At 32.1% G+C, this 16,316-nt stretch overlaps 2 protein-coding genes across 2 annotated transcripts; both read right to left on the minus strand.

The window, feature by feature from the left end:
* Nucleotides 1-4,348: 4,348 nt before the first annotated feature.
* Nucleotides 4,349-5,144, minus strand: LOC147800854 (uncharacterized). The gene is made up of 2 exons (XM_087156301.1): nt 4,963-5,144; nt 4,349-4,910 (listed from the first exon to the last, which is right to left on the minus strand). The coding sequence occupies exons 1-2, from the start codon at nt 5,142-5,144 to the stop codon at nt 4,349-4,351; spliced, it is 744 nt and encodes a 247-aa protein (XP_087012427.1).
* A 1,238-nt stretch (nt 5,145-6,382) lies between these two features.
* On the minus strand, nt 6,383-10,002 carry LOC147800855 (uncharacterized). Its single transcript, XM_087156350.1, has 2 exons — nt 9,343-10,002; nt 6,383-9,297 (listed from the first exon to the last, which is right to left on the minus strand). Exon 2 carries the CDS (start codon nt 7,138-7,140, stop codon nt 6,553-6,555), a length of 588 nt encoding a protein of 195 aa, XP_087012476.1. The 5' UTR covers nt 7,141-9,297; nt 9,343-10,002; the 3' UTR covers nt 6,383-6,552.
* Nucleotides 10,003-16,316: the final 6,314 nt, after the last annotated feature.

Below are 16,316 nucleotides of genomic sequence, written 5' to 3' on the forward strand. Positions count from 1 at the left end.
CTGAAAAAACCATACCATGTGTATCAAAGTTTTCTTAAACCAGGGTGGAACAATGAATGTAGACAAGCACATTAAACCCTCAAAGTAATGCATCGAATTCCGTCGTTATACAACTACTGAAAACTCAATAGATTTTAAGAAAAGCGTGATCTTGAAAAGTGCGATGACAGATCCAAAGAAACTTCTGGATTCAACGTGTTAACAAAATACATTAAAAAAAACCATTTACAGAAATTAGGAGAAAAAGCCGAACATTATATGGCCATTATAACACTTATTCTTTTTCAAATCTTGAAACCAAACTTAATAATTTTTATATGATGTTAAAGAAATAGTTCACAGCTTAGGTGAGAATTTTTCAAAGGCTAAAAATCAATTTCATTAATACCCTTCCTTCGAGCAGTATAAATCTAAAACTGAAAGAAAAAACCCATTAAAATGTCAAATACAGCCGATTGACGGGTGGAATTCCATTATTACACAAGCTGGGTTAAAGACTGCTGTAAAATTACCACTTCTTGCCCTGATGATGGCATACTAAAAGCTTTCTCAATCCCATTTTTTGAATATTTAAAACTTAACAGCAAATTTAGATGTGAGATGAATTTTTCCTCAAATGGGTCGAAATCGAATGTAATTGCGGATCTGAAAATTACTAGAACTCCAAAACTAAAAAAGGCCCAAAGTATTCATCTAACAAAAAATCAAAATACATCCCATCTTCTAAACAGGGTTGATTCCGAAAATGCCTTTTCATAATTGTGCTTTGTTCATAATTGTTTCATCACAAAATCTATTGATCAGGCTCACCCGTTTTTTGCTTTGACGTAATTAAGAAAGTAACAGATACTTTAACAATTAGCAGATGGAATGGGTCACAAAGATCATTAAAAGAAATAGTTCCAGGAAGGTTGTTAGTATTTTAAACAGATTACGAATTGGCCATACATGATTGATAATCATTCATATGCAACAATCATAGACTCCTTTTACTAAGCGAACTAGCTGCTGTTTGCCCTAATTGCAGAGAACCATTAAGCATAAAACACATCTTAACACTGTGTTCTTATTTGAAAAATGAGAAACGTCGTTTGTTTAATAATTTCTTTTTCTTTATTTTCTTTACTCGGTAGAACTTCTCATCGAAACCTTATTGACATTCTTAAAGATAAAGGATACTTCCCTTTACCTTAAATCATGCTTATATATTGACTAAGTGCTAGGTGCAATGTATCCTGATTTGGCTCTTACACAAAAAAATAACCATATCCTTGATTATGCATCAGACAATATATTGGACCACCTATAGATATAAACAAATCGTACAATTATATAAAAATCGATTTTCATATCATGATGTGTTGATATTCGGGCAAAGTGTAAAGGAATATTATTTTACATATAATTACAATTCAGTTATTACTTCCTTACTACTTAAAAAATACCTTCAGGGAGGGTGAGGTAGAAAACAATATCTAGCTTACCACTTCTGCATATACAAAATTATCGCTGATATATAAATGTTTTATTATCATATGAAGATGCGTTTAAATTCCGGCAAAATATAAAACAAATATTTTAGCATGCAATAATAATTTGGTTTTCATTTCCAAACTACCGTGAAAATTCCTCCTAGGAAACAGTAAAAATGAGCAAATATTATACAGGATTTCTTTTCTCCAACTACCTCAATACTCAAGTACTGATGCATTACTAGTTTTTTCAGTTAATAAATGTTTGGGGATTTGAAACAAATTTTTCTTAAATAGCGAAATAGATGCTATCGTTATAAGATTTTTTTAAATATCGGTTGCTAGTCAAAGAATCTATATCTTCCTTTAGTACAGAATTGAATCGCAGCATATCCAGTATCTATTGGTTTTGTAAGTAGGCATTCCTTTTTTCTCTAAAAAAGCAAACATAAATGACAATTTCATAGTAGATCCCAGCTGTATTATAAATCCATACTTAACACGTTGACCTCTGTTCTACCAATATTGAAATTACGTCAGTTTCATGTGAACAAACCTTCTCTATTAGAATGGTAGTCAAAAGACTCATACCATGCTATGTGTAGTACCTGCATAGGAATGAATATCTTGACATTTGCCACTGCATTATAGACAATCAAGAAGGTGTGTAATCTATAAGTTTGTAATTAATAGAGATCTATGGAAGTGTTACCCTACTTTCTTATCGGAATGAATATTGAAGGTTTCCCATTGCCAACTAGTTTATTATTTTAGAGCTGGACCATTGCAAGCTTTTTAATGTTGTCAATAATTGTTAGAGAATTCGCATTAAATATTTTTTAAATGGTTTAATAAGTTGGTATAATTAGATTTCTATTACCAAGCAATCATGGATGCTAATTTAAGAATAGACCCTGGCTCAACACTACCCTAGCTACCCATAGCAGCAGAGTTATGAGATCCATGATATATATTTTCCAGAATTTGTGTTATATATATATTATAAATTGCTCTAAGGTATTTAGTAGAAACTTTCATTTCAATAATGAAGTCATTATTCTGATTTCTTTTTATCTAGAACGGCTAAGAAACTGCTGTTATGTCACAACAACCAGAAATAAGACGTGAGTTGTATCAAACAATTTATTTAAACATTCACACGAAAAATTACAAAATATTACCCAAAGAAATATCTCTTCTCAGAAAAAAACTCTTTTTCAACTACACAAAAAAGAACATCACTTCTCGTGTGTGTCTCTCAAGCAACATCATTTTAGCATTAGCACTCGAGGAATTGATGCTGTTAGCTCAGTTGTCACACAATGTTACGTTACAGTCCAACTCCTCCCTTCCACGGAGTTTTCTTTGCAAAAGTAGGAAATGGCAAAAAAAAACATACATAAAATTTTGTCAAAACTGATCTATATAGGTTGACATAAAACTGTTTTGTTTATCTGTTTATAGGAAAATAAAAGTTAACAACGGGCTCAACTTGATGTGCCCAACCGATTAAGTTAGTCGGCTCAAACTATCAGCATTAATATGCAAAGTTCCAGGTTTGTGTATAACGTCGAAGTTCAAATGCTGCAAGGATAAGGCCCATCGTAATAGTGGGGAATTGATTCCAGTGTTTTTTTTAAGCCATACTAAAGGATTATGATCTGTTTGAATTATAAATTTGTGAGGACCATCTATATAGCACTTTAACTTCTTGACAGCAAATATAATTGTCTCTACGGTACTGTACCTACTTTCAGCTTCACTGAATTTTTTATTTAAATATAGTATGGGATGTTCTTCTCCTCTATCATTGATTTGCAATAATACTACACCCATTCCAAGGTTTGAGGCATCACACTGTACTATAAAGGGTTTATCAAAATCAAGACTGTACAGAACGGGGCTCGCAGATAGCGTCAATTTCAGGGTTATAAAAGCCTTTTGACATTCGTCATTCCAAAGTATAGACTCCTTCTTAGATTTTCCTTTCAATAAATCCGTTGTTGGGTTTGAGATTAAGGAAAACTCTGGAATATATTTACGATAATATCCAGCAAGTCCCAAGAAAGCCCGCACTTCACTCTTGGTTTTTGGTACAGGGAAGTCTTCAACAGTTTTGACCTTGAGTTCTCCTGGACTTCTTTGTCCTTGTCCCACTTAATGGCCTAGATATTTTACATAGAATTGTGCAAATTTACATTTAGATGGCTTAATCTTTAAATTGGCGTCTTGAATTCTTTCCAATGTGGTGTTGAGATGAATAATATGTTCATCCCAAGTGTTCGAGAAAATGGCGACGTCATCGAGGTATGGAAGAGCGTAATTTTCACATCCTTTTAGTATTTCGGCCATTGGTTTACTAAAATAAAAACGTGTATTCTTTAATCCAAAAGCCATTCTCAGTGGTCTAAAGGATCCAAAAGAAGTAACAAATGCAGCATATCGTTGAGCTCTTTTACTCAAAGGCAGCTGCAAATATCCTCTGGTCATATCGATTAAGCCTATATACTTAGCTTTGGACACTTGCTCTACTCTTTCTTCAATATTTGGTAAAGGATAGTATTGGCTACGAGTAATTTGATTCAAACGTCGATAATCTATACATGGCCTAGGATCTTTTCCTGGAGCTTCAACTAATATTAATGGTGACGCGAAATCAGATTCGCCTGGTTCAATGATCTTAGCCTTCAGCATTTTCTCCACTTCTTCTTTCAATATTTTAGTTTGACGAGGAGATATACGATAGGGTTTTGTATATATTGGCTTTTCGGTTCTAGATCAAATTCTACTAAATGAGTACAACCAGGGTCAGTTGAAAACAAATCAATGTATTTATCCAGTAGAAGTTTCAATTCGCTTATTTGGTGATCATCCAGTCAAGTTTCTACTTCACTATCCTGCAATAATTTCTTAAACTTCTCCTCATTTTCAAAATTAACCGGTTCCATCGAATAGTGCAAATCCAAAGCACTTGGAGTCATCAGTTGAACTAAATTAACGGTTTCAGTTCTTTGGAAATAAGGCTTTAGCATATTAACGTGATACACGTGAGTCGTATCTTTTTCCAAAGTTTGAACCACATAATTTGTTTCAGATAGTTTTTTCACCACTTTCATTGGACCAATCCATTGCACTGATAATTTATTAGGTCTTGTAGGCGCTATAACTAGAACAGCGTCGCCCATTTTAAAATCTCGCCTAATGGCTTTCTTATCATACCAAATTTTTTGTTTCTGTTTTGCATCTTCCATGTTCTGAATTGCAAGTTCCTGGCTTCTTCTCATTCTATTTAAAAGGGAGAAAACATACTCCGTGACCGTATTTTCAGAATCAATTTTATCAGATAATTTTTCATAAATTAATGTCATGGGCGTTCGAAGATTTTTTCCATCCACTAGTTCAGCTGGAGTAAATCCGGTACTATCATGTACCACAGACCTTAAAGCAAAAAGTACATGAGGTAAATGTTGCTCCCAATTCGTTCCAGTACTCTAAGCATAGGACGCGTAAAATTCTTTTCATAGTCCTACGAAAGTGTTCAACCGGATTACTTTGTGGGTGCTGCACAGAGCTATGTAATACTCTGATTCCAAATTTTTCCAAGAATTCTGTTGTAAGAGCGCTGACAAAAGACGTTCCTTGATCACATTGTAACTCTCTAGGGAAGCCCATTCTACTAAAAATTAACACTAATGCCTCCACCACTCTATGTGAGCTAATGTCTGTTACTGGGATGGCATCCGGATATTTAGAAGACAAACAAATTGCAGTAATGAGATCTATTTCCTGAATCTGTGATAAGGAGAGGCCCACATGCATCGACATTTATTTCAGTGAATATCTCTGGAATAACGGGCACTAACTTTGAAGGAGCTTTCCTTTTATCTTGAGATTTTCCAACCCGGTGGCACAAATCACATGTTTTAACAAAGTCTTCAATATCTCGGTAACAATTTGGCCAATAAAAATTTTTTGCCATCGCATCCTTCGTTTTGGTAGCTCCTAGATGAGATACAACATTTTCATGACAGAGGTTCATCAGCTGAAACCTAAATTTTTCTGGTACCATTAATAGCCTCCTTTTTTCACCACTTCTATCTTTCTTCATAAAATATAAAATTTCATTATAAATCTCGTACTTATTCCGTGACAAAGGAGAGTCAAGAATCTTTTCAAAAATAATTTTAAACTCTTCACTTTCTCTTTGGGATTCTTGGAAATTTTGTGGCGAAATATTTAACAGTTCGATACCAATAAATTCTTTATTACAAGGTAATATCTTTTCAGTGAGTAAGTCATCGCTTTTCGCCGTTTGATCAGAAGTAACGATGTGTTCATTGGAATCGGCTATACCGAGCTGTACATTATCTTTATTTTCTACTTCCCTCCTTTCATTCATTTTTTCTTGTTTTCGAGTCATTACAGCACTTATCATTGGGATTTCAAACGAATTTTCCAATATAGCAGCCGTTTTGTTACCCAATAAATAATACCCTTGATCAAGAGAATCACCTAATACAACTGCCTTAGTAACCACTTTTCCTAACTTAGAGTTTAATTCAACTCCGGCTAATGGGAAACAAAATGATTCTTCCTGTATAGGAGTTTTTATAAAAACAAATTCACCCGTGTACATTTCAGGTTTTACAAATCTCCTAGGAATTAAATCCAAGGTTGCGCCAGTGTCTCGTAGCATTGAAATGCCAACGCCAATTACCACGCCAATGTTTGTATATGGTGTCATTATATCAGGAAACCTTGGTTCCGAAACGTGAAGTGAAGCCGCAGTTTCTGAATTTGTTTTCGCCTTGGGACAATGAGGGCGTAGATGATCATAAGAACCACATTCATAGCATCTAAGCTGTCTTCTTTTTTCAAATTCTCTTTCGCGAACATTTTCTTTAATATTATTTTTCTGCCAAGTCAACTTTTCTTTAGTTCTGGTATCACTTTGGTTCAGAGATCGCCAAGAATCATTTTGATTACTTCGATTATAAGACACAGACTTTTCCTTGAAACTGTTTTTTAAACTTTCATAGTCGTCAAGAAAATGATCTCTCATGTCATTTGGTACATGACGTTACATTTGCTCGGTAACCATCAAACTATTAAGATCATCGAAAGTGGTAATTTTTACTTCAGAAACCCATTCGCTAAAATAGCAATTTAATTCTTGTGCAAAATTCCGCCAAGATTTTTCAGGTGATTTAAAATGTCGATAAAAATTTTGTTTGAGTTCCTCTGCATTAAGCTTATATTCTTTAAGAATCAATTCTTTTACAAAGTCGTAGTTATTGGCATCATTAGGAGACTCTCTCGCCAACATATTTAAAATGTCGGGTTGTACTACGCTCAATAGGTAAGGCACCCATTCATCTTTAGGAATTAGTGCAATTTCTGCTCGACGTTCAAAATTTATCAGATACAACGACATTTCATCTTTACCTTCATTAAATTTTGGAGTTATTTGTAAAAACTGTATTTTATGATTTGTTTCACCTGATACCGGTCTGTTTTGGTGCTGAATTTGAGAATTTGCTTCTAATTCGAGTCTACGCATTTCCAATTGATGTTGCCGTTCAAGTTCTTCTCGCTGTTCTTGTCTTTCAAGTTCTTCTCGCCTAATTCTCTCCTCCGTTATACGAGTCAAACACATCCTCAACCTCATAATGTTTACTAGTTTGAATTATTTTTTTAATTTCACAAACATTTGCTTGAGGTGGAACAGATTCACCTAATTCGTCGGCCAATTCTATCAAATCCACTTTTTTCGCATTATTAAGAAAAGCCATAATTTACAACTGATAAAAACTACATATACAATCACTGACTACCTTATATCAACTACTCTTACTATATCCCGCCGCTGCCACCAGTAAAATTCTGTTGTGTCACAACAGCCAGAAATAAGACGTGAGTTGTACCAAGAATTTATTTAAACATTTACACGAAAAATCACAAAATATTACCCAAAGAAATATCTCTTCTCAGAAAAAAACTCTTTTTCAACTACACAAAAAAGAACATCACTTCTCGCGTGTGTCTCTCAAGCAACATCATTTTAGCATTACCTCTCGAGGAATTGATGCTGTTAGCTCAGTTGTCACACAATGTTACGTTACACTGCTTTTCACAACTTATGTTTCTTTCATAAAATCCTTTAAATTCATCTTGATAAGAAATCTGCCATTAAAGCTCATTTGTCTTTTAAGTAATGTATCCTGTATGCACTATTAAATAGCTTCCTTTTTTATCACTGCAATTCACTTCTTGTATTTATAAAAATAAGATAATGCTCAACTAAGGGGGGTGATCAACGTTTTTTTTAAAATTATTATTATTATTAATCAGCAATATTATCAAAAGCTTCCGTTTAAAAAGCACTGAAGTAGCACTGTCATAGGCTTGGGAATTACATCTGAAAGTTACACTAGATCCAAATGCTTGCTGTGCATTTTTAATACAAATGCGCCATATGTTCTTTCTTAAAACTGCTAGCACTAAACATAGAAAGATAAATTTGGTTTAGCACATAGTAAATAATACTTTTTTTAGAATTATTATTGGATTTGAGTAGATAGTAGAGGGTGGAATATTTACTTCCATTAATGGCAATTGGTTACCCTTTTAGCCGCTTTTAATTGTTCGGCTGTTAAACATATAAATGGACAATATATACATATATGGCCTTTTTTTTTTACCAAAACTATAGACTGGTGGCAATGGTATCTTCCGTAAAAAAAATTTCATCCACTCCAATACTTTGATCCTTTAATAAGCATTTTCTTTCATTTCTAAATATGCATTTACTGTAGATTCACCTGTATCTGTTCAGGCTGTAGAGAAGCTTAAAGAAATTTAATAGTCCTATTATCTTGTACTAAATTCAGTTGAATATCAAATTATAGTTATAATAGTTTTAGCAAAGTGAACTCTTAACAGCTCAATATTGATTATAATGGCAATTGTTTCTTACTCTTCACCTTGGAAGAATATCGAAAACATATAAGCATTCTATTAAAGAGTAGAACTATTCGAGCCCTATTTACTTCATTCTACAAATAGACACATCCTGACACTTACTTGCTCCATAAACATCTTAAAGTGCTTGACATGGAAATATGCAGCCCATTCACGCTTTCTCTATCTTGCACCTCTCAAGTAATTTGTGAATTTTTTTTTAGCTCGAATTAAAGGAATCGCCTCATAAACATAAACTGAAGTAACACGTTTTGTAAATGTAAGAACGGAACTCGATCGATCAAAGTTTAGAAAAAATTACTTTACTCAAATAACAAGATATCTATACTTTTTCATAATATTATCACTGTAATATTGTACAAATATCACAAGATTGTAACGCGTTTCATACTTTGCTCGGTATTCTACCAAACTGATGAATATGCTTACGCAACCAATAATTTACAAATGGAAATGATCCATTTCTCCTCTCAGTCTGGGAAAGAATGCTCAAAAGCATCAATATATTGAATAGCATAACTATTTACCAATGTATGTGTTGGAAAATATCCTGAATATAAGTTACTGTCTTATAAACATACACCTTAACTTTCTTTAAAGGGGAAATTCTTAAAAGTTTTCTGTTTCAACATTTGTGTGCTACGTTGATAGTTCTATCAAATAACTGTTTCGAATTAAAAAAATAATAGGCAATAGATGAGTTACTTCATCGGCTTAAATAGCTTTGAGAAAGGCTGCACATGATTGATATTATGGTAAATATTAATAAAAGACTGTTGCCTGTCGGTGGATGATGGTCGGTAGTTAGATGTGGCGGTTTCCTGTCACAAACCTGGGCGGGTGCCTGTCACAAACCTGGGCGGGTACTGTCACAAACCTGGGCGGGTACCTGTCACAAAGCTGTGGCGGGTGCCTGTCACAAAGCTGTGGCGGGTGCCTGTCACAAACCTGTGGCGGATGCCTGTCACAAACCTTGCGCAATGGAAATATTCACAGACTAATTCTAAAGATCTCATGAATACAATGTGGACCCAAAAATTCTCCTGAATACAAACAAACTATGAAAAAAAAATCTGACGTTACGAAGTTCCAAATATTTTTAAGTGCCCATTACAAACTTTTGATGGACACAATGCCCTAAAGAACATGAATGATCTCAAAACAGTCAGTTATACCTCGTAATGTCACACGTCAGAACTATCGAATGACAACAACAGACAATGAATAAAGTGCTGGAATGGGAAGATGTAAGCATTTCTACAATTTCTGAAGTATCATACATACACGCTTGCAGAAAACAAAATATTCAACCTGATTCTGACATATACAGGGTCGGATTATTGAAGGGTTCCGAGAGAGACAAACAATACATACAGTACTGGACGAACATACATAGTTGAAATTATAAAATAAATTTTATAAAATCCCTTAACTGCAATCCTTTATGGGGTATTTCGTAATAAAAATGTCATAGTTTAATAATCGTTTGTAGAGCATTTTATGTGAGACAAATCTGTTAGAGAGAGAAACATAACTCTCCATTTAACCAATTCTTACCTGAGCGAATGCCTGAGAAAGATCGCAGGCACCTAAGTTAAGTGATTTGCATTTCATTTTAGTCATCAGTTTTTTGATAGAAGAGTTAAGGTCCTTAAACCAACTGTATTATCAATTGCTTATAGAATTTTATTGCTAGTAAATGCATTGTAGCATTTTAACATTTTTTCTGATAGAAACATAAAGGAAAAAAGAAATATTTAGTTTTATTGCAGTTCGTAATAGGGAAAGGAATTATGTGAGAGGAGTTGAAAAACCAGGAGCAAAATAGGGAAAATTAAAAAAAAAGGACGAAAATAGTTCAATATTTTACTGAACGTTATAAAGTTGCTCCATGTTCTTGGAAGTAACTTCTAATTATGAAATAATTAGCTTCATATTTAAGCAAGAAATTTGCAAAAAATTATATCTCGTTATAGAAAAATTGATTTTTTAATAAGTCATTCATGAAGGTTGCTATATTTTTGAAACATTGTAGCATTTTTTTACAATGTGAATTAATGAAAGTAATTATTTAATGATTTTTTTTTTGACTGCATATAGCGCAGATTATAAAATTTATAAAGTGAACGCAATGCAAAGTGACGTGTAAGTAAAGTGCATATGCACTAAATGGAAGATCAAAAATAAAATTTAAAGGAAATTACGAATAATTTTTAAAAATTTTAATGAATTGAAACTTGAAGATAGAACCACCCTTCTACAAAATAAATATGTTCAACAAAATAAAATTAAATGGGAGACTTTTCTAAAATTTATTTAAAACAAGGCTTAAAGAATTGTTAATTCTTACAAAACTTTTTAAGTAATGCATCTTTGAATTACAACAGATTTTAAAATATTTTGTTGCGTGAAATTTTTGTGTTAAATTTATTTTTAAACTAGTGGCGGATCATTAGGCATAATATATACTATCATGTCTGCTGTACTAATATTATTAGTATTCCCATCTCTGACCATGTTTTATATATATATATCACATCACATTGTTGATATCGAAGGCCCAACTCTTACATACTGCTGTTGATACTAGTACAGATAATGGGATTATAAGAAACGTAATGGTTTTGGGGTGTTAGATTTTCACCTCTCAAACTGCCAATTTCTTAAGAGATTTGCAACAGATAGTGTTTTCACTTTTTTTTCCTTAATCATTTTCAAGAGAAACATCTGTTTCATTTAAAACCAAATATTTTTGTTACATTCAAATACGCTATGAAAAGGAACCTTTTACCTTCTGCTGTCTGATCAACAAAAACATATGTTCTAGGAAATGCCAAATAATCAAAATGGAACAGATACCTTCATAAAGATACCTCCATTTTTACTACATGCATCGTACTGTTCTCTGTGGGGTGTAACTTTGAACAAAATACAACTTAAATTTCTCTTGTGTCATTTTGATTGAGTTTGTTACATTTATTAAGCACTGTAAAATTACGTATACATGGTCTCAATTATTCTGTGTCACAAACTTGAACCAACATTTTGATGAACCGAAAGCATGTTTCTGAAATAGAGTCAAGATTATTCATCAAATGCAAATGTTCTCAAGGTAGATTGTCAACTAATTGCATATTTTCAGAACATTTTGTACTAGGTTATAAATATCTACTGGAAGTAATACAAAGAATATTGTTTGCTTAGGCAAAAGTTTATCACAGAGAGAAAATAGATCCGGGTTTTGCTATCAATCAGATACTATAAATTCAACAAAGATTCTAAATACTTCCTTTGAAGAATAAATGATTCTCTTACAAATTGTTGGATGGCGAAACGAATGAAGTCTTGTAAAATGTTAGCCTGTAAAAAAATTCCGAGAACTCTTCGAAACATTTTAAAAGTTTTTCACACACTTCAGGCCATGCTTAAAATAGTTCATTAACTCACGTGTAAGACAGCACTTTTTTATATCAGGCATTTCAGAATGCCTTTGAATAAATTCTATGCATCATGTTCCATAAAGCAGGAACATTACCGAAGACAGACTTTCGTTATCTGTTCCATTTCCTCCTTAGCTCAATATTCTATTTCATATCATTGCAATTTTCGATAATTAAGCGAAGCAACTCTCTTCACCTGTAATATATTAAAAAAAGTTCTTTCTTATCGTGCATTCCATTAAACTTTTAAACCCATGCCTGCCGATTTCTCTAAAATTTACTACCATCTGCCTTTGCTTCTTTGTCTTTGTTTATTTCAATGAAATTTCATTCTGCAAGTTCTATTTTCATTTTTGATTGCCAAATAATCTTTTTATCTTTAAAATGCCTTTCCATTTCGAAACATAATAATTAAATTCATTTAGATTTCAACAGCTGCTTGGTAGCTATCAAAGTCTGCCATACTTAATCGTGATTATAAAGATTTCAGAATTTTGTTTTCCTGGATTTCTGAGGGATGTAGGAATCTCAGGAATTGAAAAAAATCGATTATGAAGCAAAATTCAATAACAATCTTTCTAACAGGTCTATATTACAACATGATGTTCAACCCGTAATAACAATTGCTTTAAGTACCTATAGGCAGACAGAATTTAATAATGCATGAAATAAAATCGTTAATTTACGCATTTATTACCTGAAATCGCTCCAGAAATATCGAGGCTCTCATAAACAAATTACGTACGTATTGGTCATACAAGATGAAGTAATTGATACATCTTACTAAAAGAACCAGTGTCTGCTTACTCGAGTTGAAGAGAGCCATTAACCATAAAGCCCATCTTGACATTATATACTAATTTAAAAAATTAAAAGATGATATTTTAATTACTCTTTTCTTTATTCAACTACCTTCCTTAGCGACTCTCTACATCGAATCCTTATTAAGTATCTTAATGACATCGGGAACTTCTCAAAAATTTTAATCGGAATTCTAAGATAGTCTTAGTATTAGGCATAGCTAGATAATTGGCTCTTGCACCAAAAATTGAAACTAACTGAACTATTTCTGATCAAAATAAACTAGTTTTGATGACTAGGTAGATTTTTTGTAGGTTATTTTCGTTTAGCCTGCCTCCTACCTTGCTACCAATATGCATACTATTGAAAAACAACTCCATATGGTTATTAATAAGAATTTACGATGACAGATTTATATAGTTTTTCAGTAACAAACCCCTCATTTCCGTAATTCATCCAGATACGCATTAACGATTTCCAGTGCTAAATGAAGTGTTGAGCATTATCTTTGATTTAACATTTTGATCATACATTGAGTATCTACGAAGATTAATCATTCTCAAAATATTACATCACACATCATAAGGTGACGATTCAGTACTAATAGATAACAATAGATCTACCGATCAATTGTTAAGTCAAAACTTGATTATTTTCCCACAATCTCTTCATCTGCTATAAAGTTAGTTTCACTTAGAATATTTAGAACAAGTTGCTAACTTTTCTTAGTTTCCTTATCGTTTAGTAAAAAATAAATTTTGGTTAAGATATAAAAAGTTAAAATTATATCGAAAAGCTGTCCATAAAAGGTGGATTTTTTTAGATAAAAGGAAATAAAAATCATTAAGTTCTCTACTATTTTAAAACACCTAACGGGAGGTGTTGGGCAAAGTTATCACCAGAATATAGCTTTGAAAGTTAAACTAATTTTATCTAATAAGCTAAAGGAATTCTTTTCTGATACCAATTTTAATTCGAAAAATATTTTAATTTACCCTTACAAGAAATCACGAGCATGGCAAAATGTTCCAAGGTTTACCAGTGATGAAAATAGAGGTATCAAAATTGTGCTACATGAAAAATACAATGAAAATAACATAGAAATAAAATAAATTTAGATACATAATACATTTGAAGTAACCGAAATTATTCAGGAATAGAACTATTGTTTTTAGTATTCATGGTAGTTATTTATCAAAGTTAATTTACATGGATATTAAGGCAAAAGTAATTTTTTTTATTAAATTACTATACGATAAAATGATTAAAAATTCTTATTTGGAATATAGGACCATATCAGGGAGAAGATTTAACTTAAAGAAGGAATATCTTATAAGCAAGCACCTCACTTTTCTTAAAGCATAATATTTGGGAAAGGTTTTTTATTTTAGCATTCCACATTTTTGAACCATATGCTTCGTTAAAAGTTCGATGAATAAATTATTTTAAAAGTTCAAATCTACGAATAATGTGCAATACAGTTTATTAATAATCGTCATATAGCATTGAGGAGGCTGCACATGATTGTATATTCTGATGTATTGGTAAAAATTATAAATTTATAGAACTGAGCAAGCAGTTTTTGAAACATGCTACACATGTATGCCAATGTGCAGCTAACTCTACATTTTTTTCAAGGACTTTTCCCACGTTATTTTTATTGGAAATCTCAAAAAAATATTATGTACAAAATTCAAATGATAATTATGTGGTTTACCAGTCCAAAAAATATGAAAATTCAAAATAGAAGCATATCATGAATCAAAATAAAATAATATATAATCTGTTGAAATGATGAAATTGAAATTCCGTGTTATGTAAAAAAAGGCTATAGCAGCATTAGTTTTCATTTGAAATTTTATAATACATAATTAAACTAAATTAAAGCTAAAGTGAATTTTGACTAAGTTTGGAAATTTCTCTGATTTGGTCTATCTTGCTCGGCAACTAGAAAAAAATTTTCATTCATATTTTAGTGCATTTTGTCAATTCTAATTGCGTAGCTTCACTTCTTGTTCCACTTTGTCATTGACATAATTTAATGCCGCAACCTTTAAACTATGTGTTGTTAAATTCGGAATTTGTCCATTCTGAAACATTTTTAGGTAAGCTTTTGAGTCATCTGTATGAAATAAAAACGAGAAATTTGCTCCAGATAAATCAGGAGCAAGTGTATTTGCTGTCAGAAATTGGATTTTCTAAAATCCATTACATGTCTACCTTGCAATTTGAAAAGAGTATCAGTTAAATTGTTTTTGAGGTTTTCCATTCTTTTGATAGAACTTTGCTACTCTAACAAGCAATCTATAAGATGACAGTAGTGATTTCAAAGAATCATTGATTAAACTCTGAGATAGAATGGGATGGTCAAGGTGATATTTTATATGGGAACAAAGTTATTACCATTCCAAGACTCCATATGGCAAAATTACTAGTTATCCACCAACCAGGAATTGTAGTTGAAAGTGACTAATTCTGACTAGATTAAAAAATTCAATTAAGATTAGAAATCAGTTTAAATAAAATTCATAAGTTAAAACAAAAAGAAAACACTTCATTACGTATAAGTTTAAATTGCAGACCCATGTCAGTGTTACCTTTTGAGATGACTTTATATGATGTAAATGATGCTATAAAAACTATAAAAAAACATTATAGATACGCATGAGTATTTTGACACTGAATATTACCACCGTGTAATAAACTGGTGCACGTTTCTTCTGTTAGGGTCACAAAGTCCTCCGAGTTCCCATGACAAATTAATACCTCTGGGGGTACTCATCCAGGAGCTCCCTTGTCTTCTGGATTGGAATTAAAATTACATGGATACGAAGTAGAACATTTGCTGTCTTAAACCCAGAATTGAATCGACTGTTCAACGTCGGTTATGAAATAAAATTAATGAAATAAGTATTTGAGTTTGAAAAATACTGAATTTAATGATATTTTTATGGGAAATATGAAATAACGATGTTTTTACTAACCCCTAAAGTAGGTTACAAAACTGAAATATTTGATATATCAACATTTTAAGTGAAAGAGAATACTTTTAGATTTTTAGCAATGTGCTTAGGTTGTATTATTCACAATGATATTTGTATGGCAAAGACTTTATCTTCCATCACCTGAAATGACATTTTTGCAATCCCATAGAGACCGACTGGGCAAAAGATGCAGTTCAATCTTACAGATCTCCATCTTAGTGGAATTAAGTGAAAATATGTTCGAATAATCTATAGGAATCTAGTGGACATACTAGCATGAAAATGATATGCATTAGACTGTTTTATATTTTTTTTTTTTGACTAAGATGCATATCAGCTAATATTAAGTCATACTTTTGATTTGTTTTGTACACGATTCAAAAAGGAGAAACAAACTCTTTGGCTGTTATTATCCTGATCTTGAGTCTCTTCTCGGTGGCCCTACATTCTTTTCAATTTTTTTCAAAACAATAGGACTAGATTCATTACTTCAAAATAATCATTATAACTTTTTAACGTACTGACTGGCCATTAGTATAGCCACTCTAGATTCCACAATAAATTTCAACCAACATAAAATAAAACAAAAATATTTTTATTAAATGAAAACGAAATATATAATACAGTATTAAATATAA

The sequence above is a fragment of the Parasteatoda tepidariorum genome, unplaced genomic scaffold, assembly GCF_982258835.1.
Source record: "Parasteatoda tepidariorum strain Cologne lab strain unplaced genomic scaffold, Ptep-v5.0 scaffold_12, whole genome shotgun sequence".
In the NCBI taxonomy this organism is placed as follows: domain Eukaryota; kingdom Metazoa; phylum Arthropoda; class Arachnida; order Araneae; family Theridiidae; genus Parasteatoda; species Parasteatoda tepidariorum.

Excerpts from the sequence above, each read along its gene's own strand:
- LOC147800854 (XM_087156301.1), bottom strand. The coding sequence starts at position 5,144 with ATGGGCTTCCCTAGAGAGTTACAATGTGATCAAGGAACGTCTTTTGTC. Across the intron at positions 4,911-4,962 it reads TTACGCGTCCTATGCTTAGA|GTCTGTGGTACATGATAGTA; the intron begins GTACTGGAACGA and ends TTTTGCTTTAAG.
- LOC147800855 (XM_087156350.1), bottom strand. The coding sequence starts at position 7,140 with ATGAGGTTGAGGATGTGTTTGACTCGTATAACGGAGGAGAGAATTAGG.